This window comes from Microtus ochrogaster, chromosome 1 (assembly GCF_000317375.1).
Source record: "Microtus ochrogaster isolate Prairie Vole_2 chromosome 1, MicOch1.0, whole genome shotgun sequence".
Classification (NCBI taxonomy): Eukaryota; Metazoa; Chordata; class Mammalia; order Rodentia; family Cricetidae; genus Microtus; species Microtus ochrogaster.
The window spans coordinates 9372741-9398725 of NC_022009.1; the positions used below are offsets into that span (position 1 = coordinate 9372741).

The window sequence follows — 25985 nt, forward strand, 5'->3', positions numbered from 1 at the left end:
GCACAGAGACACTGGGTGAGTGCACAGAGACACTGGGTGAGTGCACAGAGACACTGGGTGAGTGCAGAGACACTGGGTGAGTGCCCCAGAGTTTGTATTCTGCAGCATTAACTAAGTCTCCAAGGTTGCTATGGAGCAGACCTGGTGAATAACCACTCAAACACTACAAATGAATACACATGGCCAAGTATTAACCTTTGTAGTCTGTTCCCATGGCTGTGACATGAGTTTCTCCAAGTCTTCAGAGGATGAACTTGACAGCTTACCTATCCAAAACCAGCCACAGGGGAACCAGCTAGGTGTTCCTGTAGCTCATTCCATCTCAGATACTTCTGGTTATAAGATCCTGACTCAGACATGCATTTGAAGAAATAAGATGAGAGGGGGGGAGTATGCATATTTATCCAGCAGACAAATGAGGCATTAATCTTAATATTTAAAAATTTTTAATTACTTCTATAATCGCTGTTGGAAAAAGATTCAATTGTCAGAACACTGAGTTATTTTACAGTTAAACTCTTTATTGTTTTCTTCTTTACAGGAACAATAATTTGAACACGTCCACAACCAAACTGTCTGTCTATGAACAGAAAGCTCATATATAAATTATGCTTTATTTTTGCAATATTACTAAAATACTGTACTGGTGAAAATAAATAGATATTGACAAAAAACACACTTTGCTTCTGTAGTTGCCCTCACTCTCCATGAGTAAGTCTGCCTTTGTAATCCCTTAGGGGAGAAAGCCAAAAGCCAAGCTCACAGGCAGAAGTAAGGATGCCGCAGCGAAGGAGTTCCGAATATACTTGATGCTGGGTTTTCACAAACAGCTGGGAGACACCCAATAGCACAGGTGCACAGAAACATGGCTGACCGGGCTTCCAGTGTTGACAGATAACGTATGTATAGCACAGTACCATAATGCTGTGCTATTTCCGAGTCCAATCACAAGGTCCATTAAATCAAAGGGTAAAAAACAAGCATTAAGATGTCCAGACAATCTTGTTCCCATGTAGGACAGAATGCTATTAATACATTTTAATTTCTTCTTTACTTTTTTTTTTATTAAGAATACTTTTTAGGGGTTTTGTTTGTTTTGTTTTGTTTGTTTGTTTGTTGGCTTTATATACTCAGTGTCCATTGGCCCCTTCTGAGAGTATCCGTGATGGTTCGGTAAATTTTGCAGTAAACAGGTAAAACAGGGCTGGTGTCGGTACCAAAGCCAAAAGCGGTAGGTCGTGTTCCAGCCTGTCGGCTCTGGAGATGGAGACAATCCCGTAGGCGTGCAGCAGCCAGTGGCTGAAGAGAACAATGAGTCTTTTCTTCCTGACCAGGAGATCATAGCAGCTCTATGTGATCGTGTACAAGAAAGAAGAGAAACACAGATTAGCAAAACTCCGCAAGATCACTGTCTTCACCCAGTCATGGCCAAGGACTCTGACTGCCTGAGCTAAATAAACCTCAAGAGCTGCCCCAATTACCCAGTGTAGCCACCACAAAGGCCCTCAACAGCCACACTTAGCCACATCTCTTGGTCCTTTTTCATTTACATCACTAATCACTTGGGGAACATGAGCTTCTTCAGAAAGACACGAACTAGAAGAGGAAGTCTACAGTGTATGCGCCCTACGTCCAGGTCCACTGCATCTTCATAAACCTCACCTTCATGATGCTAATGTTTCCAGTATCTGCCGTCTGAGTACACTCAAGACAACAGAAAGACTCACTAATCACCTGATTCTCTTTTCAAATTCAGTGCCGTGTGAGGAGGTAGAGAAACTCAAAGGATCAAATCAATATAGAGGTAACATCAAAATGTGCTAATAAACACAGTGAAGGATTTTCAGTGGGCTAGCCTTCAACTTTTTCTTTCAGTTAAACGGCTCATGGGCTCATCTAGAACTGGAGTGTCTTTCTCTGGATTCAGTTCCTAAGAACAGAGCTAACTGAAGAAGCAAACATCCTCAGAGCAGACACTTGGAGACAGAACCAAAGGAGTGAGCAGCCGATCTGAAAGAGCATTGCTCATCCGTAAATATGCAGATTTTATTCAAATACTCCAACATACACCTTGATCTTTTCTTGGCTGATGAAAAGTCAAAATTAATTTCCCATCTTCTCTGATTAAGTCACTTGCAATGCTGATTAGAGATTACAAAGGAGCAATGAGGCTTATCTACAAACCGGGCGAGCTGAACAATCACCGTCAAATCGTTCCCTTCAGTTCCTCCATTATCGCCCCTACCTGAGGCCACTATGAGTTCCAGGTATGGCCTCACCTCATACTGTCAGCAATGTGTTGGGAAAAGAGGCATCAACAACCATCTCTCAAAAGAGCTACCTTGAGTATAAGAAGTTTGAGAAAACACACGTTAACTGCTGTGAGCAGTAGATTCACAGCACAGCATGAAGGGTCTATGAACTGGGCCTTTAAATTCTTGGGAGGTGTGCTCCAGATAGAGCTTTGCAATCAGCCTGTGAAGGTACTTAATGGAAATTGTGCGATTGTGCTGTCTTAAGATAAACAGAATCTAAAAGCCACATAATTGGAAAGAAAATTACAGAAGAGATGTATAAAACTGCCCACTTTGATTAAAAGTTTTATGAATATGTCTGTCCTAGTTAGAATGTCAAATATATGATTTTTTCTCTTTTATTGCTCATACTGTAAACAGATAATACCTTAGTCCTTAAAAAAATAAAGTATTTAAAAATGTGACGGTAGGCTGTTCTACTTTACAACAATGCCTACCTATCAATGAATCAAAGTACTTGTTTTTGGCCAAAAATATTCTGAATTCAAAACATAATCAGGAACAAGATGGCTCAGTGGGTAAAGGCAGTTGCCACCAAGCCTGACAACCTGAGTTTGATCCCCAGGACCCACAGGAAAGAAGAGACGTGAATCACCCCTCACGTGTACACTTAGGCTTGTGAGCACACACACATGCACACAACAAAATAAATAAAAGGTTTTAATGAAATAATTTAAATTTACTATAACAAAATTAAGACAATATATACAATGTCAAACTTTTAACATTTAAGAAATAAGCCGGGCGATGGTGGCGCACGCCTTTAATCCCAGCACTCGGGAGGCAGAGGCAGGCGGATCTCTATGAGTTCGAGACCAGCCTGGTCTACAGAGCTAGTTCCAGGACAGGCTCCAAAGCCACAGGAAAACCCTGTCTCGAAAAGCCAAAAAAAAAAAAAAGGTTCCTCGTTTGTTCTGGCTAGTTTTATGTCAACTTGACACAAGCTAGAAGCATCTGAAAAGAGGGAGCCTCGGTTGAGAAGACACCTTCATAAGACCCAGCTGTAGGGCATTTTCTTAATTGGTAACTGATGGGGGTGAACCCAGCCCATGGAGGGTGGTGCCAGGCCTGGGCTGGTGGCCCTCAGATCTATAAGAAAGCAGGCTGTGCAAGCATGGGGAGCAAGGCAGAAACTAGCACCTCTCCATGGCCTCTCTGCATCAGCTTCTGCCACCAGGTTCTTGCCCTGTTTGAGCTCCTGTCCTGATTTCTTTCTATGATAAACAGTGATGTGGAAGCAAAAGCCAAATAAATCCTTTCCTCTCCAAGCTGCCCAGGTCATGGTGTTTCATCACAGCAATAGTAACCATAACTAAGGCACTCATTATAGTGGTGTTTTGCGGAAATATTAAAAATTTACAAAAGGCTTATCACAAAGAGCCAATCAGAATTAAAGTGCTAGTACCGATGTAATCAACAAAACAGATATTGTAGGGCAAAAACATCCAAACCAAAGGCGAAACTGAGAGGGAGATGCAGCTGGTACGGAATGAATAATCACGGACATCTCTAATGAACGGTAATTTAGAATCAGTTCTGTGTGTAGTGAAGTATTTCTGTGTGTCTTTCAAAACAGTATCAGTGAACTTTAATATGTCCATCGGTAACTGCATTTCTGCTACATGGGTAAATTCTGTAAGATGACTTTTCGTCATCTTGTTTGATAGGAGTGCTGACTACTTCCCTAATTTTCCAAGAAAAGATACAACGCTGCCCACATAACCACCCATAAAATTATCAAAAGAGGTACAAGTGACATTAATTAGCCAAGAACCAATGAATCAACTGCTGTATCTTACCATCTCCTATGTACTTACCATATCATATGCACTGTTCCTTTCAATTGTCAATTTTTATTCAAAAGAAAAAGTAAACCTAAAACCGTAGCAAAGGAAAAGCAATTTCCTACCTCTATTTCAGAAGCAGACATGTACACGGCCAAAGTAACCAAAGACAGCACTAATATAATGTACGGGAAGGCATAATCTAAAAAACAAGCACGGATACTGCATTAGAAACTGACAAATGAAACCAGCAGCTAAAACACAGATCTTGTGAATTCCTTCTCAGCCACTTCAGAGACTTGAGTCCTAGCACCCTGTGACAGGACTGACAGCCAATTCCTTGTGAATTATAAATATTTTTGGCCTTCTAGGCCACACAATCTCCATCTCAACTCCCCGACTCGACAAATGTGTCATGCAAACAGCATGGGACACACGTAAATGGGGCAGCTATGCCTCTGTCCCAATAAAATTTCATAAACAACAAAATATGAGTGTCATATAATTTTAACAGTATAACAAATTTGTTTTTTAAATTTTTCTCAAACTCTTAAAAATGTAAATCGATCCCACACCTATGAGAGGCTAAGAGATTTGATCCAGCTGAAAGATTAATTGAAAAGAATCAAGTTCTCTCCCTTGTGTAGAGAATGCTACGAGGAGCTAGGTGCCAAACAAGATAATAGAGAGAACACTCAAGTTTTCTGCTTCACGGGCCAAGAAGGAAGCCTTGGTTGAGAAGACTATTCATAAGAGTAACCCGGCTGCCATTGTCTTTAGAAAGGTTTATTTGTCATCCAACCTTTTGGTTGTCTTCCTAGCAAAATTCTGTTAATTTCTATTTCAAATACAATACAGCAATAATATCCTAAGCAAACACTTTCCTTACAGAACATGTTTCCCTTTTTCTACTATGTCTAAGTTAAAAGAACACAAAATAGGCAAATTGAGAAAAAAATGCCCTGAATTATTTCTATACAATTATTTTAAAATAACTTCAATTTACAAATAAAATAACTTCAATTTACAAAGCTTCCAATTATTCTACAATGCACATCTAGAAGAAACGTAATTTTGGATGTAGTGGCCAGAAGCCTCAATTATCAATTTAGTTTAGAATTGAGTTAATAACATCTATAACTTTTTATGTTAGGGATTGTGCCCTCGGACAGCCACTATAAAACAAAACAACAACAACTACAAAAAACACTCACTCAAAGTACACATAAATAACAATGGTAACTATATGCGGTTATGATCTCATAAGAAAATCCCAACTTCTAGGGACAGACGGGTACTACTGGGCCAGACACAGGCTAAGAGCAGTTCTTACAGGCTAGGATGTAAAGCAACCTGAGATCTTTTGCACCTGGACCTGGGCTAGGGCCTGGGAATCAGCATGTTCTCCCTGGTGGGTCAGAGGGAGATCACACTGAAATACTGGCTAAAGAACCTCCTAAGAGCCGGGCGGTGGTGGCGCACGCCTTTAATCCCAGCACTCGGGAGGCAGAGGCAGGCGGATCTCTGTGAGTTCGAGGCCAGCCTGGTCTACCAAGGGAGTTCCAGGACAGGCTCCAAAGCCACAGAGAAACCCTGTCTCGAAAAACCAAAAAAAAAAAAAGAACCTCCTAAGCATTCCCAGCCCTTTCCTCCCTAAGGCCATAGATCCCCAGTGTGCTAAGCTACCAGCTACCAGAAGCTTCCCCATGTACTATGCTCATGAATTTGGTATGCACCCTCTGTGACTAATGCAGAATCTTGCAAAACAAATAAGAACTGTTTGATCCTCCAAATAAGAGTGAAGACTTGTTAGCAAAATTTTCAGTCTAATGTTCCTCCAATGGATCTGTCATACTTTACATACTATTTTATAAAATAATTTACAATAGCTGTGATTTAAGAACAATACTATCTGGTTATCTCCTTAACATTCCCAATCATTTCCTTATTTCCATAGCTTCCCTCTTTCTTCCAGCTCCTAAGAGCTTCAACACAGCACCAAAAGTTAGTTACTTTTAATTTTATTTAATTTGCACATTTTAATTTCAGGACAAAACAAAAACAATATACAACATCCAACCCCACTCTTAGGTGAGGAAGGTGATTTTCCTGCCTTCGACACAAAGGACAAAAGAAAAAGAACACTAGACATTAGCAGAGGAAGCAGGGTGGGCCAGGGCCACCCAAAACTTCTGCGGGAACAGTAAGAAAACTACATAGAGGGGGAAATGAAGCATCCTTATCATACTCAAGCAGGGGCACTATCAGGAACAGCAACACTGGGCTCCTCCACTGTCGCAGCATCTTTGTGAGTAACTAGACATCTATGATCAGGGGATGGGTTTGGCTGGAGAATGTCTGGGGAGCCTCGAGCAAGAAGCCAGAAGAGTTCTAATGGCAGTGCCCCAGATCCTTGATCACCTTGTGAGGCTCAGCCTTCTATGGGGTCTACACAATAAGGTGGTTGGGGCTGATCTCCAGGCGCCCTTTGGCTGTCAAACAGCCCACTACACAGCTGTCTCAAAGTGCCTGGGCCCTGATCTGTTCCACATCGGCCTGAGGGTCCCTGTTAATACATCAGGATGAAGACAAACGTCTGGCAGAGACAATCACCTCCTCAACCTTTTTACCCAAGACATCTTCCATGAGTGTGGAGATGTTCTCAAACTCTGTCTTCCTCCCTCCGCCTCCTTCCCCTTCTCTTCTGGTAGCTCCTGATGCTACTTGGTCATGGAGACCAGCCTCCTCCCATCTCCTCAAGCTGCTGCCTCCAGTACTGGCCAATGAGGCGTGACTTAAAGATCCATTTTGTGTTCTCAAGAGCAGAGTTGGCCAGCTTCTCTTTGCTCTCACTGGAGTATACAGACTTCGGTTTCCTTCTTGCAAGACGCGAGCTGACAGAGACGTGTTCTCCAGACTGACATGGGTGGCAGACAGCTCAGCAGCTAGCTCAGAGAGGCATCACTTAGTGGGCTCCTCATAGATTCCAGGTTTTAGATTCTTAGGATGCCTCACAGAATCACTGATGGTTGTTTTCTGGCAGCTCAGAGATGAGCTCGAGGCACTTCCGCACAATGCTTTTGTGGAGATTTTAAGATTTTGCTCTATTGGAGCATCTTAGAAGATGTTCAGCCAACAATGACACAGATGTAACCAAGCTATGTGGGCACCAACTCATCACAGCACATCATCACATGAGCACATGGTAAACCCAGAATTCAATGTTACCACATTTCTCATTCTTAAAGAGGTCCAAAGCTTGCCAAGGGACCAATAGCAACATGCAGAATGCCATCCTGACTACAGAGACGTGCTTGACTGCTGGGAAGCCTTGCCAGGCACTGGAAAAGCACTTACAGAATCTGCCACCTTCCCCGAGAGGGGTCACCAGAATCTCTCTTCTAAATGGGCACAGTTGTGCCAGCTTTTCCTGATGAATGCATGCCTCCTTAATTCCCCTCAATTCTTTTTCTTATCCTTACCGTGCGTCATCTTCACCTGACCTCCAGTCTTAGGCTTCTCTTCACTACCTTTGTCTTCCTCTCTGTGCTCTTCTTCCTCATCGTCACTCCAATCCTTCTCTTCCTCCTCCTCCCATAGAGGGTGACAGGGTAACTGGTTAACAGTGAGCGCTGTCTCACGACCTCCTCTAAGTGTTCTGCTGGTCTGTCTTCTTTGGGATGGATCACTGTGGTCCTCAGTGCGTTCACCCAGGTCTACACAGTTAGTGAAGGTTCCACCAGCACAAAACTCCCATGCACGCTGCTCCATCATCAATGTGCTTTGTGACCACAAACACTTCCTTGCCCCAAGATAGGCAGAATAAAGTCCAACACCAAACTGCTCCTTCACGGAGAGCTTCCATGAATATTTTGGTCAGACTTAGCAGTGGTTCCCAAATTATCAATAAGCTCAGCCTTGATCACGCCAACACCTGAGTCCACCAGGGCCAGAGTGTGCTGAGGGCTGACGACAGCAATTGTCAGCTCTTTACTGCTATCCCACTTGGAAAGGTCTATTGGGCTTATCTAGTGAATCTTGTCCAAGGATCGGAAGCATAAAGGATTCTACAGGAAAATTTCCTTATTGTAATAGAAAGTATTAATTACAGAAGAAACAAGATGGTAGTTATTTGCCTGAAAAGCAATGTCTCTCCCTCCCCTTCTTCATGGTGTACTTCCTCACACATCCTGAAGATTCTAAAATGGAAGTCTGGTGACGTCACTCTTCTGCCTCAATCCCTGTAAGGTTCCATGGTGGCTTGGGTGAGAACATACTCCACTGGTTTATGGCTGAATACTTGCTCCAGTGGGTGGTCCCACCTGGGAGGCTTAAGGGGCGTGTCCTTGTTGGAGGAAGTGTGCCACCGGAGGCTGACTTTTGAAAGTTTAAAGACTCAAGCCATTTCTGCTATTCTTGCTGCCATATCTGCCACTTGCTGCCACAATTCCCTGCCTCAATGAACCCTTAGCCCTCAGGAACCTTGAGCCCAGATAAACTCTGTTTTATCACAGCAATAAAAACTAATAAAGTCCCAATACTCTAGATCCCAGAGCCTAGAGCGAGAACAGCTGTCTGGCCCAGCAGGCAAACACTGAAGTGGGTCACACTAACAGGGACCGCTAGGAGCTGGATGGCGCCTATGTTTTCAGATACTGAAAGTGAGACAGATGACCTGTGAGCTAGACGTGAGGAGGGCCTGTAGCCACCAACTTCCTCTTTCAGTTTCACTTTCACCTTGGACCAAATTACATTATCAAGCTGTATAATCCCTATCCCTGCCTCTTGTCCTTGGCTTTTGGGAAGACTTCTTAGAAAAAAACATAGTCAACATGCACTGTTTATGGAAAATGGAAATGTACTCAAAGGTACCCCCACTCTGCCCCCCACCCCTGCCAATGTTTCCTTGGCTATCTGGAAAGTGTCTGCTCTACCTCCTAGTACTATGTAAGTCACCGTTAAATGACTTACCCCTTGTTCTTCTGAGATACAGTCCAACCTCAAGAGTTGCTAAATGAATGTTTAACACACAGACTTCCTTTTAACTTTAAAGGAAAGATTTTTATAAAGGAAATTAAAAATCTAAGACAACAGTACATAATACTTCTTGCCAACATAAAATTTCATCTACTGTATATAAAAAGCTACTTTTTAAACTTTCATCCTAGAATTTTTAAATCTTACAGTTTAGTTACAACCTTCAGCCTCATTCTGTTGAGAAACTCTAGTCCACTTTGTTTTTGTTGGTTTGTTTGTTTGTTTGTTTGTTTGGTTTTTCAAGACAGGGTTTCTCTGTGGCTTTGGAGCCTGTCCTGGAACTAGCTCTTGTAGACCAGGCTGGTCTCGAACTCACAGAGATCCACCTGCCTCTGCCTCCCGAGTGCTGGGATTAAAGGCATGCGCCACCATTGCCCGGCCTCTAGTCTACTTTGTTTTTAATAATACCATGTTTCAGCAAAAATCTACACTAAGGTTTGCCTTCAAAGGTTAAAGGATGACTTTAGAGAAAACCTGTGAACTTTAGTTAGGAGAAGACTGATTTTTCACTCATCAAACTTACACAAGAGGCCTCCACCCACGGCCTGCAGCACAGTCAAAATGGGGAAGAAGTAAAGAGCAGCATAAATGCTTTTGAACCGCTCCGACTTCCCTAGTCCGCAGGCAATCTTCTTCACCAGCAGAGGCCGGAGAAGCATCATCAGCATCAAGCAGAATGCGTAATAAACAAACACGATGGTGTACCTGCAAAATGAGGGATGTCTCAAGATCTGTCCAATATACTTCTACCCTTGACGTTCTTAGATCAAAGTTCTTAAAAGAAGGCTTAAAAACACTGTAAGTCTACCCATTAAGATACTGAGACTGGCGAAAGGGGGCACAAGCAAACACATACATGGTTTTTTTATTTATTTGAAAATATCTCAATAATCCTAAAAATGGTGTTGGAGAGATGGCTCAGCATTTAAGAGTATTTGGTGATTTTGCAGAGAACCTGGGTTCATTTCCCAGCACCCCTAAGGCAGCTCACAATCCTCTGTACTGACACCCTTTTCCAGCCTTAGCAGGCACTGCACACATATGATACAGACATATATGCAAGCCAAATACCTATACACATAAAATAAGGTAATACATCTTAAATAATAACTTTAAAAATGTTTATATATTTTAGAACATTTTACTTATTTGAGGAGGCATTGTACACGTCTGTATGCAGATATGTGCACCCACGCAGATACCAGTAGAGGCCAGAGGTTCATGTGGGTGTCTTTTGTTCACTGTAATTGTTGAGACAGGATCTCTTACTGAGCCTGGAGCTCAGCAACTGGCTACAATGGATGGTTACGGAGCCCCTGGCAGCCTCCGTCTCAGACTACGTGAAGTGGTATTTCAGGCTGCCTCACCCAGCATTCTATATGAGTACCGGGAATCTGAATCCATGTACTCACTTACACCACTGAGCCCTCTCCCAGCTCAAAATGTTTGTGTTTGTAGACCCAGAAGTTTTACTTGTAGAAATTTATCAGAGAAACAATCAAGAATAAACAAAAAATACTTTATTATTTTTGTTTACTGGAGTTTATTGGATAAGTTATAATAAAGAAAACTTATAAACAAAATATTCCACAATAACAACGCAGTTAACTTTATGATAAACTCGTACTTGACACCACACAGCCATGAAAATAGGCAACATACAGCATGCTGTGGGATAATGCTCTTGTACACACACTGTAAAGATTTGTCACTTGTATTGTTTTAATAAAACTTTAATTAACCAGTAGCCAGGCAGGAAGTATATGTGGGGCAAACAGGCTAGGAGAATTCTGGAAAGAGGAAAGGCAGAGATGCAGTCACCAGACTCAGAGGAAGCAAGATGAGAATGTCTTACCGACAGATATCAAGCCATGTGGCTAAACACAGATAAGAATTATAGGTCAATTAAAGTTGTAAGAGTTAGTAATAAGCCTGAGCAATAGGCCAAACAGTTTAAAATTAATATAAGTCTCTGTGTGTTTATTTGGGATTGAACCACTACGGGACCAACTTTCATCTACAGATGCATGTGAATAAGGTATCTCAATCAGTATGATTGGATATGTCAATTAAAAGAATAAATAGTGAAAGTTTAATATGAACAAAAAAGACAATAACTTTTCATAATTCAGGTAAGTAGTTTAAACTATGGATTTGATTAGAATTTGACTTTTAAAACTTACCTGTACTAGAGATAGCTAGCAGTTAAAATGGTAGAAAGCTCTTGCAGAAGATCCAAGTTCGGTTCTAGCACCCATGTAGAAGCTTACAACCAAATGTAACCTCATCTCTAGCTTGATGGCACCACACACATGGCATGCATCCACACACACATAAATACACATAAAGGTAAATCTTTACTAAAGTTCATTACTGTTATGTGTGCACGTGTCCTGGTGTGTGTATTAACACTTCACCTGATTCAAGTACTAACCAAAACAACACAAGAGAAAGCAGTGACAGCTTAAATCACCTAGAGAGGATTCTGGAACGTGCAATTAACTTTATCAGCACAAAACAAACCTCTATGAAACACAGAAAACATATTCCTAGAATTCTATGTGTGCATGTATTGTTTTTTTACGTCAAAACACTTCCCCTTCTCTCACTAAGATGTTCTGGGCTGACAATACAGTTTAGGTGTTGGGCTTATTGTCAAACTTTCTCTGTCTCTCTCTCTCTGAGCATGGCAGTACGTATCTGGAATCCCAGTCCTCAAGAGGCTGAAGCAGGATAATGAGATTGAGGACAGTCTAGTCCATATAGTGAGACTATGTTTTAAAAACAGAAATAATGTTTGCTCCTATTATTCGCTGTATGCCTTCAGAGAAGAAAACAATTTCTTTTATCTCTTCCCATACCCAGAAGCTTACAATGATCTATCTGTCGCAATCAATGGAATCTATAACCGTTCTTTCTCAGTGGTCTTGGGAGAAATACTCACAGCGGGTAGACTGCTTCGTGGGTGCAGTGCACTGTGGTCACGTAATCTGGACTCGGGTTGTAGAGCATCGTGTACCAATCGGACAGCATCAGTACTCGGCAGGAACGGATGTAAAGGACGCCCACTGGGTCGCTCACGAGCAAGGTGATGATGGCTGCCACACTGCACTCAAACAGTGCAGTGACGTGCTGGAAAAGAGCGCTGGAGCTGGAGAGACAGGGGCACAAGCCCAGCACAGTCAGGCTTCAGTCGAGCGGGCGCACAGCTCAGGATTCGGGGTCTAAATGTCTCAGCTATGATCTGGAAGCTACAGTCTCCAAAGATCAGACAAGCCACACATGCCAGCACCTCAGACAACCTGTTATGGTCTGAAGGTCTGTCCACTCTAAAATTCTTACGCTGAAATACGGTCTCTGTGTGATAGTGTCGGTAGATCAGGGTTGTGGAATCCTCAGGAAAGAGATTAGAATTTTTTTGGAGGTCAGAAGAACTTTCTCTGTCCCTTCTACCATGTGAGGACACAGAAAGAAGGTGCCATCTATGAAGCAGAGGGCAAGCTCAGCAGCCACCAGGTCTGCATCACGATGCGCCACTTCCAGTTTCCACGGAGGCAAGCAGTGTATTTCTAGTCTAGCAGCGGGCAATGGCTCATGGCTGCAATCTCAGCACTTGGGAGTATCACAAATTTGGGACCAGCCTGGGCTACAGAGTAAGTTACACATTGTCCTGGACTACAGAGTAAGATCCTGTCTAAAACACTAATTAATTAGATTATTAATTAATTGAATAATTACTATTTAGCTAATTAGTCAGTTAATATCTAATTGTTAAGTACCTAGCTAATTAACTAGCTGATTAATTTCATAAATAACCTATGCATATGCATGTATGCACTTATTAGTAAGTGTCTGGTCCTGTAGTCGTCAGAAGAAGGTGTCGGACCCACTGGTATTGGTGTTATGGATGAGGGGGTCAGATACCCTGGGACAAGAGCTACAGATGGTTATAAGCCACCGGTGCTGTGGACACTAAATACCAAACCTGGGTCCTCTGCAAGAGTAACAAGTGCTCTTAACCACTGAGCTATCTCTCTAGTCCCTTTTTACTTGTTGAAAGAGAAGACTCCTCAGAGATCACTTCATATCTTGCATTTTCCAGATTTCAACTATTTCGTGAGGGTTACTAGAGCTCCTAATTAGCAGAACTGGATTACTTTACAGACATAAAAATACTGAAAGCAAGCCGGGCGGTGGTGGCACACGCCTTTAATCCCAGCACTCAGGAGGCAGAGGCAGGCGGATCTCTGTGAGTTCGAGGCCAGCCTGGTCTACAAGAGCTAGTTCCAGGACAGGAACCAAAAGCTACGGAGAAACCCTGTCTCGAAAAATCAAAAAAAAAAAAAAAAAAAAAAAACCGAAAGCACAAGTCTAGACAAGCACATACTATATGATCTGGTCTTTGTAGGCTTTTTATGTAATTCATGTTTTTAAAGTAAAAACCACACCTAATTCCCAATGACAGGAATCTTTTCATCATGTTTCTGTCCATCTATAGTCAGCCACATAATCTACAAAAATAAAGGTGGATTCTAAAATTCATGCACTGCGTAGTATTTCGGTCCACGAAGGAGCACATACACGATGGTGGTCCACAGGTCTGTTTTCTCTGTGTACCTTGCAGCTGTCGGCGTGTGTGCTCTTGGATACACGCACAGTCGCAGGGGAGGATTTACCGATCTGTGTCGCTACACCTGATGGGAGACTGTAGTACTTCAGGATCCCTCCTGCCCTTCAGAGAAGGATGCCCCTTTCCACAGCCCCTTAGACTCCTCAGCCATGCTAGACTGCTTCAAGTTCCTTTGCACACATAGGGGCACGCTCCATCCTCTCCCTCAAGACATACGTCATCTGTGCGGAAAATCATGTACTCTTTATCATCCGCTCTGGAACTCGGCCCCAGTTTTGTGAACTGTCCTAAGACTTCCCTGTCCCAGCCTCCAGATCCAGCCCACTCTCAGCTCTCGTTTCTCAACCACACCACACTCCCTTCTGCCTCCATAACGCCAGGCAGCGAAGAGTTTGGAGAGAGTGAAAAGACCACAGCAGGAAAAACTCACAAGAGTAGAGGGACAAAAACTGACACCTAAAGAAGAATGTGCTCCCTGGCCCCCTCCCCATTCCCTGTAGAACCAGGCAGAAGCTTGTCAAGAACCTCTGCATGCTGCCCGTCACTTTCATCACTAACTTCCCTTCCTTTAGAACCCCCACTGGCCACTTCAGATCACATTGCCATTCCTCCATCTTTTTTTACCAAACTGTTTTAGCATTTCTTAAGTCTTTTAGGTCCTATTAGGCATAATTTCTCTCCCCATTCTTTGTGACTCCAGATGTTGGCAACAGAGAATCTCACTACATCCCTAAGATGGATTTATATTGTCATCACGTGCCCATCTGTCCTCTCTAATTCTCTCTCTCCCTTTGATCTTCCAAACATAAAATACACTGCTCAACAAATGCACTAACAGTGCACTAGTCAGCTCTCATAATTATACTAGGCCATTAACATTAAATTAAGTTATAAAGTATTTGTTCTAAAACAGTAACGGCTTGTGATCCTAGCCAACTCCTACAGAAACTCAGTATCATCTTTAAGAAATAATATTCTCTAGCAGAGTCTCATTAACACCTACTAAGATATGCCCTACCATTTCTTTCTCATTTCAGAAAAAAAAATAGGTTGTCCCTTTGAAACAAGTAAAGGGTAATTATTCTTCTGACTGAGAGTCAGGCGGGGGTATAGGTTAGCAGAGATTACGCACTCGGCATCACAATACGTGATCTTTATTCCAACACTAGTCCATCCAGGTACAATCAGAATGTGCTCACCTCTTTTTCCCCGAGTACCATTCAATGAAGAACCAATGTAGGACCAGAGGAAGCATCGCCATAAATCCAAGATAGAGCCAGTCATAAAGCTCGGGGGTCTCTGTGCAAGGCTGACAGTACTTCTGCGCATTGGTCCTCTGGCCTCTTGGACACACCTACAATATGTTAACGCATTGCTTTATACACAAGTAGTATTTTGAGATCATTCTATAAGGGAATCCCATTTTAGTTTAAACAGTTTAGTATATATGGATAGCTTTAAAAGAAAATACTTCAAGAAATTCACGTCATCTGTGATGTCTGCAAAACACTCAGCGAAGACTTCTACTTAATTGCTAAAACAGCTAATACTCAATGAAAAACCTTGTAACATCATATAAAAGTTATTGCAGAAGTCTTCTGGGGCTGTCATGTCAATTTACTATACAAAACACTTTGATAAATCATTAAATAGTAAGTAGACATTATAAACTATTTTTTAATATCTGTACTATCAAGAAAGATTTAAATACAGTTATCAACATGTCGATATAAACAAGGCTTTTATTAATATTACATTCTTATACATTTGTGACTATATTTAAAACAAAAAGTTCTTCATGCAAAAAGTTTCCAAAGTAAATAGACCTTAAAATAAGATAATATTAACATAGGACTTACCCCACATTCTCCATAGATTTCACTGGAGCCGTTTTTAAATAGTAGGGTCTTCCCACAATAGAGTCCAAGGCATGCTGGTTGAATATCGACAGCTTTTTAAAAACAAATGCCAGTAGAGTAACATCTTTTGTGGTTATAAGTAATTAAAACCTGGTAACCGCTGAACTGGCAGAAGTATCTCAACCTCACTTTTAAAATGTACTGGACAAGTCTTGATGCATTTACTTTTAAGTTCTTCCACGCTGTGACACTACAGGAAATTAAATCGGCATCCTATTGTTCACTCTGAGCCTCCTACTCCAGCCAGCACAGCAGGTTCTAGCCCCAGGCACCTAACCCTGAACCTTCCCACCAGCTCCAGGAAGCTGTCCCTAAGACCAGACTTTGGAATTTCATTGATCATAAGCCTGAACTACCCGGGGAGGTTGATTTGTGGAGCCAGGGTAGGAGAGGACGGGAGAATGTTGTCATTCTCCGTGTGTGCACTCTGGCAGGCATACCCCAGTGCCGTACATATCACACAATTTAAAAACTATATGTTTTTTAATTGTCATTGTGTCCAGTTGGGGCATTGGACACACACAGAGACATTCTTTGTTTATAACAGAACATGTAACAAAAGTTTGAAGGAGAAAATTTTAGAATAGAGTGTAGGTCGTTAAAACAAATCAATTCACCTCCATATAGAAGCATTATCCTAGCTTTTATCATTTCTGCTGAGGGCCCGGGTCATTTTCACCAAGGCTGGAACTGAGCTTCTAACCAACTACCTGAATTTATGTCTGTGTGCCATGTACCTGCCTGGTGTCTCTGGAGGACAAAAGACCTGGAGATCAGAAAAGGATATGGGATCCTCAGAAACTGGAGTTACAGAAGATCCTGAGATGCTGTGCAGGTACTGGGAATCAAAGCCTAGTCCTCAGAAAGAGCAACAAGTGCTCTTAACTGCTGAGCCAGCTTTCCAGCCAGTCCCTTAACGTTTTTTGTTTGTTTTGTCACAGCAATTGAATTATAATGAACTAAATACATGAAATGAATTGTTACAGGTTTTCTGGGAAGTAAGTTAAGGCACTGATGGGCTTTGCATCTAAAAGATCCCAAAACCAAGGCCTGAAAAATCAGTGCAACAAACAAAAGCAAAGCTGATTTTTCTAAAAAAAAAAAAAAAAAAAAATCTGTACAATTAAGTTTCATAGCCGTTGGTGAACCATGGCTAAAATGTTGACCTTGTTTTTTTTCTGCAAAAATCTGGCCTTTGTGAAAGACTCTAATGGATTTACATTTGATGCCAAGTGTAGTGGCGCACGCCTTTAAACCCAGCACTCGGGAGGCAGAGGCAGGTGGATCTCTGTGTTCGAGGCCAGCCTGATCTACACAACGAGTTCCAGAATATCCAGGGTTACACAGAAAAACCCTGTCTCGAAAAACAAGAAGAAACAAACAAAATTTACATTTGAGGTTGAAATAGTAAGTTGTGTGTCAATTTGCTTCTGCTTTCCTGCCCTGCACTAACACCAGCACTTCTAATTCTCCAGTCAACCATTAGGAACGCTTTCCTGGACAAGAAACAAAGGAATGAATGAAAGAACGTAGGAAGAACACAACAAAGCCTCAGCCCTTCCTCCTGCACACCGCCCCGCGGTCATCTCCAGCCATTCCGGAGCAGACCATCCCAACTCCGGGAGAAGTCAGAGCTGGAGCACAGGGCAGTAAAGGACAAGGGTGCCCGCCCCGCGAGAGCTGTCGGCCGGAGGCGAGCCCCGGGGCAATGAGGTGGAAAAGCAGCAGGCACGAAGACAGAGATCCCCGGCCCCCCGCAGCCTAAGCGACCACTTACCCATTGGCCACACTAGGTTCTCCAGAGAAGCCCGGGGATCAGCCGGTCAGAACGCGGCACCCGAACATCCGGGCCACAGCGCTCCCCGCCGCTCAGCCTCCCGCTAGCCTGGCGATCGCGGTGGAACTCCGCCCCGGCTACATTAGGTTCCCAGTCCCGCCCCAGCAGCGCCGTCTCCGCTAGGCTGAAATACACTTGGTGGACTATCCGGCCTACGATCCCCAGGAACCCGGTTTCCTACTCTAGGCTCGGAAGCGTCTCCGTCCCTTCCGGGTCTGCGCTCAGAGGCTCCACCCTTTCCGGGTTCAGATTCACCGGGCCTCGTCTGGGCGAGGGCCGGAACCGAGGTCCGGCTTCCAACCGAGTCAGGTCTACACTGCCTCCAGCGATTCCTAGACTGGACCCAGAGGCCCCGCCCCCGTTTCCTAGATAAGGCTTAGTAGCCCCGCCCCCGCCCTGTGATAAAGCTCCAAGGCCCCGCCCCCGGGGTGTGGCCAAGGCTCTGGATCTCCACCCCATGTGCGAACTAGTTTCTAGTCCCCGCCCCCGCCGCGTGTCTAGTCTCCGAGGCCCCGCCCCGCCGTGTGTCCCTCTCCGAACCCGGTGGGCGCACCCAGTCTAAGCTTCCAGGCTTGCCGCCCGGTGGTCTCTTCTCCGACGCCTGGCCCTACGGTTGCCACCGGCCTTGCGCGTTCTCCCGTGGCGTTTGACATTTATCCCCAGCTTGGAGAGAGCACTGCTGTGCTGAACCGCAACTCCGGACGCAGACAATGGAGGCGGCTCTGTCAGTGGCCCGGCTGCCTCCGCACGACCCGAGGACACCCCCACTGTCGGTAGTGGATATGCACACGGGCGGCGAGCCCTTGCGCATCGTGCACGCCGGGTGTCCGGAGGTGGCCGGGCCCACGTTGCTGGCCAAGCGTCGCTACATGCGTCACCACCTCGACTACGTGCGACGGCGGCTGGTGTTCGAGCCCCGCGGCCACCGGGACATGTACGGAGCGGTCCTGGTGCCGAGCGAGCTGCCCGACGCGCACCTGGGCGTCTTGTTCCTGCATAACGAAGGCTACAGCTCCATGTGCGGCCACGCGGTGCTGGCACTGGGCCGCTTCGCGATTGACTTCGGACTGGTGCCCGCTCCCCCAGACGGCGCCCAGGAGGCCCAGGTCAACATCCACTGCCCGTGCGGGCTCGTGACCGCCTTCGTGGCATGTGAAGGTGGCCGCAGTCGCGGTCCTGTGCGCTTCCACAGCGTCCCGGCCTTCGTCCTGGCCGCAGGTAAAGGGTGAGACCTCTAGGCCCGGTGTCCAGGGACACACTCCGGAGGAATCTAACCACTGCTCTTTGCTGAATAAACCTGCGCAACTAACCCCACCCTGCTTGCCTTAGCAATTCATAAAAAGGTAATTCCAAGTTACTGCAAACACGTCTTGGCATCTTGGGTGCAATTTAGTTATCTTGCCTAACCATCCAGGCAAAGCCTGGGGAGCTTAGAGTGGAGTGGTGAAGGCTGTGCTTCCTTTACACAGCATCCCCACTCCACACCTGGCAGGCAGGCATCCGTAGAGATTTCACAGTAGAATGGAGTTAAGAGCAGAGGTCACTGAGTTCCAGTCTAGCTTAGAATATGCTCGGTAAACACATTTCTCCTAATAAGTTACTTAACATGACCTGTCTTTCCCCGGCTATTAAGTGCCTTCCCTCCGCAGGGAGAATGTCATTCTAGGCCAACATGAGCAACAGGGTGAGACCCTTTGGCTTTGGGGAAGAACTATATTTGCAGGGGCAGATATTTTCTGCTCTTGCCTAACTCCACAAGTTCACAACCCCTCAGATCCCTGGCTGAGTCTGTACCTTCATTCATTTCCACAAGTTCTTAGGGTTAAAAAGGAGCACATAAACATTCTTAGAATTATTTTTTATCATGTGGACGGTTTTGTTTTGAGATAAGATCTCATTCTGTAGCCCTGGCTTGAACGACACCCTGGCAACTTCCATTAACAACTTCTATATTGGGGCTGGCCTCCATCGCAGAGAGATCTGCCTGCCTCTGCCTCCTGAATGCTGGTAGAATTTTTTTTTAACATATCTGAAAAAATACTCATCAAGAAACAGAGACTTCAAGATAGTGGGCTTGTTGTTTCCTGGACGTACAGAAACATGAAGAGGATTTCCAGGTTCCCGAGAATAGGTCTTTGCTATCTCTGCAAGCAGGTCATCTGCAGAGGAACAACCCTCTTCTGAATCACCTGGCAGCTGGCGTTTTATCTTTTATCCCAGTTGTCCTTCTAGCACAAGTGGTTATCAGCCTGTGGATCACAGCCCCCCTTGGGGCTGCCTGGCCCTTTCACAGGGGTCTCTTAAGAGCCTCAGAATACACAGATATTTGCTTCACGATTCATAAGGGCAGCAACATTACAGTTACAGAGTAGCAACAGAAATAATTTTATGGTTGAGGGTCACCACAACGTGAGGAACAGTATTAAAGGGTCAAAACAGCTGGAAAGTTGGGAACCTCTGCTGGAGAGAGCCTCAGCCTGCCACTTGTGGGGCCCCTGTGCCCCAGGATAGCTATGAATGTGGTCCAGCAGAAAAAGGAAAGTTACTGAAAACATGGAGTTGTTGTTTTTAACGGCTTACCTGTTTCTTATTGTCTCTGGGGTGCGTGGCTCTCTAGCATGAACTTTGCCACAGTGGAAAGTCGGATACACTTGCAGGATTGAGGTTTTCGGTGCATATGTCTAATATGTGACTGGAAGTGAGCTGGGAGCTAATTTGGTCAATCCAGGAATGAGGTTACATAACACTGCTTTTCTCCCCAGTCTTCGAGCAATGCAAAGCATTCTTAGGAAAGCTGCTCTTGATCCTCCCCGGATAATTAGACTCCGGATCAGCCCGGGTGTGAGTGAAGGACACTGTAGCAGAACAGGCTTAGGGTAACCTCAGTAGGCAAACACCCGTGGGGATGAATGGCTCTGTGGAATTCGATGCCTTTGGGGAGAATGAGTATCACAACCAGGCTGGCGCTTGAGGGAGACCATTTATGATTTTATTTAAAAAAAAAGGGGGGGGGGAGAAAAACAGCCGTTGAACTAGCTGGCTGCCTAATTTCTCCCTAAGCAATTCAAGCAGCAGGTTAGAGAGTCCACTCTGTGAGACCTAACAGCTGGCGGCGGCAGCGTTCATATTAGTCCCCGGTTGGTAAGGGGAGGGCTAGCCAAACCTTTAGATACCAGAGTTCCCACCAGCATCCCTGTGTGACAGCCACAGAAGTCAGTGGGCTTGAGTGCTCACACTGAAGCCTTAGGAACAGGGAACCTTGCATCCCCGGCAGCACATAAAAGGCAGGAGGATGGTGTTGGAGAGCCTTTATCTGCCCCTTCCCATCTCAGCGACCGTGTTCAGGAACGTCACCATCTCTGAAACGAAGGTGCAACCATACCCACGGGGAAGGGTTACAGAGTTCACTGCAGCCCATGTGATAAATTACGTTTGTTTTGTTCACTTTATCCCAGGGTTCTACCACAGTAGGCTGTAAATGAATAGGAGTTGAACGATAGCTAAGCAAATGAAATTTGGAGAATGTGCTGATTGGCAATTGAAGCCTCTTGAGAGTGCCATTCCTATTGGAAATTAAACTTTGACTTCCACCTTAGTGTTCACCAAACCCACTAACCTGTGCTGGGTACTCTCTGTGTATTACTGCATGGATTTTCAAAGCAGCTCTGGTAGGGGACGTACAAGTTCCTCTTTCTGTGCAAGAACAGCAAAGCTGTGCCGAGGAGCAGAACCAGGAGCCAGACCCAAGCCTGGCAGGTTCATCCTTTCATCCTCAACATCTTTGCAATTCACAGAGATCCATTTCGATTTTCTGGAAAGCTCGTATATCCAACCTCATTCACAGCATGTGCTGCATTTGAGATTTTGTCTTTCTTGTCTAAGTGAACTTGGGAAGAAAGGGCTGCTTTATTCACCCTGACTCTTAGGTGCCCACGTGGTAGATACTCTCCTGGTAGGTATGCCCTAGGTGTAACCCGAGGGAAATCGATGTAAAATCCTAGTGATGAGCTTGCGTAGACAAAGAAAAGACGCTAGATTTGGGATGGAGTTCTAAATACAGGTTACATATTTCAGGGGAACGGGCTGGGATGTGAGAGTCAGGGGCTTCTGTGTTTGACTCCAAGCTCTGCCACTTGTGTAGTGGGCTTCTCAGAGTTATGGGAGCTTCTTAAAGCGCAGAACCTGTCTTTCAGCGCTGAAGTAGCGGAGGCAATGTGTCTGGCACATGGAACGTGCTCATGGTCTCTCAATTTCCAATGCCAGCAATTTAGTTATTTAAGAATAAAAGTGGCAGGCAGCCAGGCATGGTGCTGCATACCTGCAAGCCCAGTGCTGCTGTTACAGGACGTGCTACCACACCCAGCTGATAAAAGAAATCTTCTCTAAAATTTCCCTTTTGGCAGTATAGCTGAAGATGGCCAGTTTGTGAATAACGTGCAAATCTCATTTGAAGCCTTCTCTACTAGTATGTACTCTTCGTGGTGTTCACAGGTGGCTGTCCCAGAGTTTTCCCGTCTCCTAGTCACCCTCTATGACAACCTATTGAAGGTCCCTACAATAGAACCTCAGAGTAGTTAACGACATGCACATATAATCAAAGAGCAACACAGCTTCAGATATATTCTAATTGAAACAAACAACCAATTTAAACAAGAAAATGCACGTACTCATTTGCCCAACACTTATTTTGAAAATGGATTTCAGTTTCATTTCTTTCTATTGTGAGCATTTCTCCTGTGATTCTTTTTTTCTCTAACAAACATACCTGTAAACGCCTCTTTCAGATCTCACAGTGGACGTTCCTGGGCATGGAAAGGTGGTGCTGGACATCGCGTACGGTGGGGCATTTTATGCATTTGTTAGTGCAGAAAAATTAGGACTTGACGTGTGTTCTGCAAAGACGAGGGACCTTGTGGAGGCAGCAAGCATAGTGACAGAAGCGGTGAAAGCTCAGGTGAGTCCCCGTGCTACCTTGATGACAAAGGCTCCCTCAGTGCTTAGATAAATACAATGATCACATCCATAAGGAAAGTATGCACCTGCGTCTGTGGTCAGACTAGAGGGCCCTCGCGTGACCCTTGTGAATCCTAGCTTTGACACTGGGAGCACTCATGACCTGACTGCTGGGGGTTTCAGTTTCCTACTCTAAAATCACATCAGTGTAGGTGGTAAGCAACTCAAGAATATATTCTTTCACTTCTAGCATAATTCTGCCAATCAGCCTTGAGTCAGGACTCATAGATGAAAGAACATTACAATATTTGAAATTACATGCCAATCTAATTAGTGGTAAGAATAAGTAGCATGATGGTATCTAATATGCTTGTATTGACATGTTATGGGCCCACTTAACAAAGCTTTAGTTTGAAAAAATATAAAAGGTAGAAAAACGAAAATATGTAGCACTGGGCTGGAGAGGTGGCTGAGGCGTTAAGAACACTAGCTGGTTTACAACGAACCCAGGTAATCAAGAAGCCAGAAAAGGGCATCAGATCCCCTGGAACTAATTATGTTCTGTTCTGTTTTTCCCTCTAACTCCAATTGTTTCTTACTTACAAGTAGCCTCTGGATTCTTTTAACTATCCTTTAAAAAAGATTTACTCTGTTAGATTTTCCCATATTCTCCCCTTCCATGGCATGGTTTTAACTCAGGCACAGCCAGCCTGTGGACCAACCCATCATGAATTAAGTTTTCCACAGAGAATGTGTGCTGGGCATGCATATAAAATAGGTACTGCCCATTTAGTTGAGGTTAGATACAGAAGAGTTTCCTCAGCAGGAACTCAACATGAGAATCGTAACTGCAAATAAAACTGTTTGTGTCTGGAGAGTAACGTAATATCAAGCATTTATTTAGGTGATTCTCAAAAATGATACATATTGAGAAAATTAAGTCTGTCATTGACATTATTTCAAAGGCAAAATTTGAATCAAACATTTCACATATGGTCATTTTATTGCAGTTTAAAATCAAGCATCCTGAGAGTGAAGACCTTGGTTTTCTGTATGGAACTATTTTAACAGATGGAAAAGATGCATACAGCGAGGAGGCCACCACCAACATCTGCGTGTTTGCAGATGAACAGGTGGGTACCAGGGCTTCAACTGTTAGACTTGAACCCTAGAACCGCTGGGTAGAGAGCACTCAATTCCTGTCGTTATGGTTCTGAAACAGGTCGACAGAAGCCCCACGGGCTCAGGAGTGACAGCCCGAATTGCTCTGCAGTATCATAAGGGCCTTCTGCAGCTGGACCAGACCAGAACCTTCCAAAGCAACGCAACTGGCTCCGTGTTCACGGGGCGTGCTGTGAGGGTTAGTGTAACTCTGGCTTCTTGTTGGGAGACAGAAGGGGTGGAGCTGGGTGCTGGATGTGTTCCTGGACTTGAAAGCCAGCCTGTAAAAACTTCTGTCCAACCATCAATTCTCAAAGTGTAGTGTTGGCACCTCGGGTTTGACCCACTGTGCTTTCTATGAGTCAAAACTATGTTCATCATGATATACTAAGACATGGTTATCATTGCCCTCGCTCTCTCAGAAGCAGGCAGGCTACACTCTGAGTGATAGCTTAAACGTGAATGACTAAATACAGAAGCAGGTGAGAATCCAGCTGTTCCTATTGAGACAGACAGGAGTGGGCCTTCAAGATTGAAAAATGATGCCACTTTTCTCGTTTAAAACTTTTTGGCAACAGTTATTTACAAAAAGTGCCTATTCATTTCTGTGCATTCATTGCTTTGTAATCAGTTTGTCTTCAAATGAAGCAGTGAACAAATACCTTTAATTCCCAGTAAGTACTGAGAGTATTCCATGCATAAAGAAGAGCTTGTGGAGGTCCTCAAATATTAAGGTGTAAAGGGCTCTTGAGACCAGAAGATTTAAGAAGTACTGCATTAGAGTTGAGCCTTTTTGGTTTTTGACTTATTCTATGGAAGTATTGTAATTCAAAGAGTAGCACATAAAAGATGCGAGTTTTGAAAATAGAATTTTTGTAATGAAGTCAAATGCAAATGTGCGAACAGTGAATCTGCTCGGTAGCAAATGAAACCTGTTATAGAATGATGAATCTATGTTAGTGGATGAACGTACTCTTGGAGAGTCCTTTAACGTAGGAAGCCATCTACCCTAGCGCAGCTGTTTTTCAGGATTTGTTTCTGAATACGGAAGGTCCCGCTTAGCAGGCTTCTGGGTTCCTAGTCCCTCTCCCATGTGCCCCCAGTTAACTAAAACACAATCTGACCCTGTCACCTCCTTAAAAACTTTCCTGTGTCTGAGGGATCAACACTTGGGTTTCTCTGGCTGTAAGAGCCAAGAGCCCAGCCTTCAGGACACCAAACAGCTGCAGTATTTTCCCAGCTTGCTCCTCTTGTCTTCTTTTTCAGGAAGGGAAATGCGGGGATTTCAAAGCTATCATAGTGGAGGTTGCAGGACAAGCCCATTACACGGGGACAGCAAGCCTGACAGTGGAAGACGACGACCCCTTGAGGGATGGCTTTCTTCTCAAGTGACCTTGCCCGTTAGCTTTAAGGTTTTCCTTCTAAAGCAACTACCTGTGAGTGGTGTTTCCTCTGTATTATATGAAAATCAGCATCCAGTTACCCATATAGGCTAATTTTATAATTTCTAGAACAGTATACTAAGGCTAAATGCAAGGCATTATTCTTCCTGCTTGCAAACCTTTTGAGCTTAATATCACTGATGTGGCATACAAAGTGCAAAAAATTCAGAAACGTTTCAATCGTTAGTATACAGGGCCAAATTAAAACCCAGTTTCTTGATCTACACTGTGGAAATGGCAGTTCTTTGTGTTAACGTTTCTGTGGATGATAGCTTCAGTCATAGACCACACAGCAATAAACTTTGTGAGTCTGTTATTGTAATGCTCCAGTTTGAGTGAAATAAAGGCCTCCATAAGCAGCATGTTGAGGAAGCAGGTTATTACGATGTTCTCAACACTTGGCATAAATAATCCTGGAACGATCACCTGGAGTCAGCTCCTTTGACAGACATCGTTATAGGGGCTGCTGGGGTGTTGCCTTTGCTGCTGAGCTCCCATCATCTACACCCACTGGTACCCAAGTGCCACAAAGCCACTGACTGTGCTGCAAAGACCAACAGGTAACCAGATTTTTGCCATCCTAGGACTGTGCTTTTGGGTTAGGGAGTGGTGTTTTGTTTGTTGTGTGTTTGGATGGTTGTTCTTCCTTTGTTTGGTTTTTTCATTGGTTTTAAGTATTGGCTTTAGAAGCTCATGCTACATTGTTGAAATACAGATGGGAAGTGAAAATTAATCTCTGAATCTTTACAATGAAATGAATCTCGTGTCCTATCAGCTGAAGCTTGACTGGTAAGTTCTTCTTCACTGACAGGGTACTAAAAAGGAAAGTCCAGATCAGAGATAAAGAAGATAGAAAAGGTAGGCTTGGGAGGGGGTGGTGGTCTTGCACAGGCCATGTCTTTTGCCA

General features: G+C 44.1%; 2 protein-coding genes across 5 annotated transcripts; one reads left to right on the forward strand and one right to left on the reverse strand.

Annotated features, from left to right (window-relative positions):
* Nucleotides 1-503: 503 nt before the first annotated feature.
* Nucleotides 504-17794, reverse strand: Jkamp (JNK1/MAPK8 associated membrane protein). Of its 4 annotated transcripts, none has more exons than XM_026779316.1 (7): nucleotides 17778-17794; nucleotides 15626-15699; nucleotides 14966-15120; nucleotides 12081-12287; nucleotides 9660-9841; nucleotides 4225-4301; nucleotides 504-1349 (listed from the first exon to the last, which is right to left on the reverse strand). In XM_026779316.1, exons 3-7 carry the CDS (start codon nucleotides 15025-15027, stop codon nucleotides 1131-1133), a joined length of 747 nt encoding a protein of 248 aa, XP_026635117.1. In that variant the 5' UTR covers nucleotides 15028-15120; nucleotides 15626-15699; nucleotides 17778-17794; the 3' UTR covers nucleotides 504-1130. The 4 variants fall into 4 exon arrangements, 3 of the variants coding, with proteins under 3 accessions (XP_026635117.1, XP_005343232.1, XP_005343231.1); XM_005343175.3 differs by lacking the exon at nucleotides 17778-17794 and adding an exon at nucleotides 17463-17766; XM_005343174.3 differs by lacking the exon at nucleotides 17778-17794 and adding an exon at nucleotides 17463-17766 and having other exon boundaries at nucleotides 15626-15717.
* Nucleotides 17795-18057: 263 nt separating this feature from the next.
* L3hypdh (trans-L-3-hydroxyproline dehydratase) lies at nucleotides 18058-25306 on the forward strand. Its single transcript, XM_005343176.3, has 5 exons — nucleotides 18058-18740; nucleotides 22307-22476; nucleotides 23486-23608; nucleotides 23698-23835; nucleotides 24903-25306. Exons 1-5 carry the CDS (start codon nucleotides 18233-18235, stop codon nucleotides 25026-25028), a joined length of 1065 nt encoding a protein of 354 aa, XP_005343233.1. The 5' UTR covers nucleotides 18058-18232; the 3' UTR covers nucleotides 25029-25306.
* Nucleotides 25307-25985: the final 679 nt, after the last annotated feature.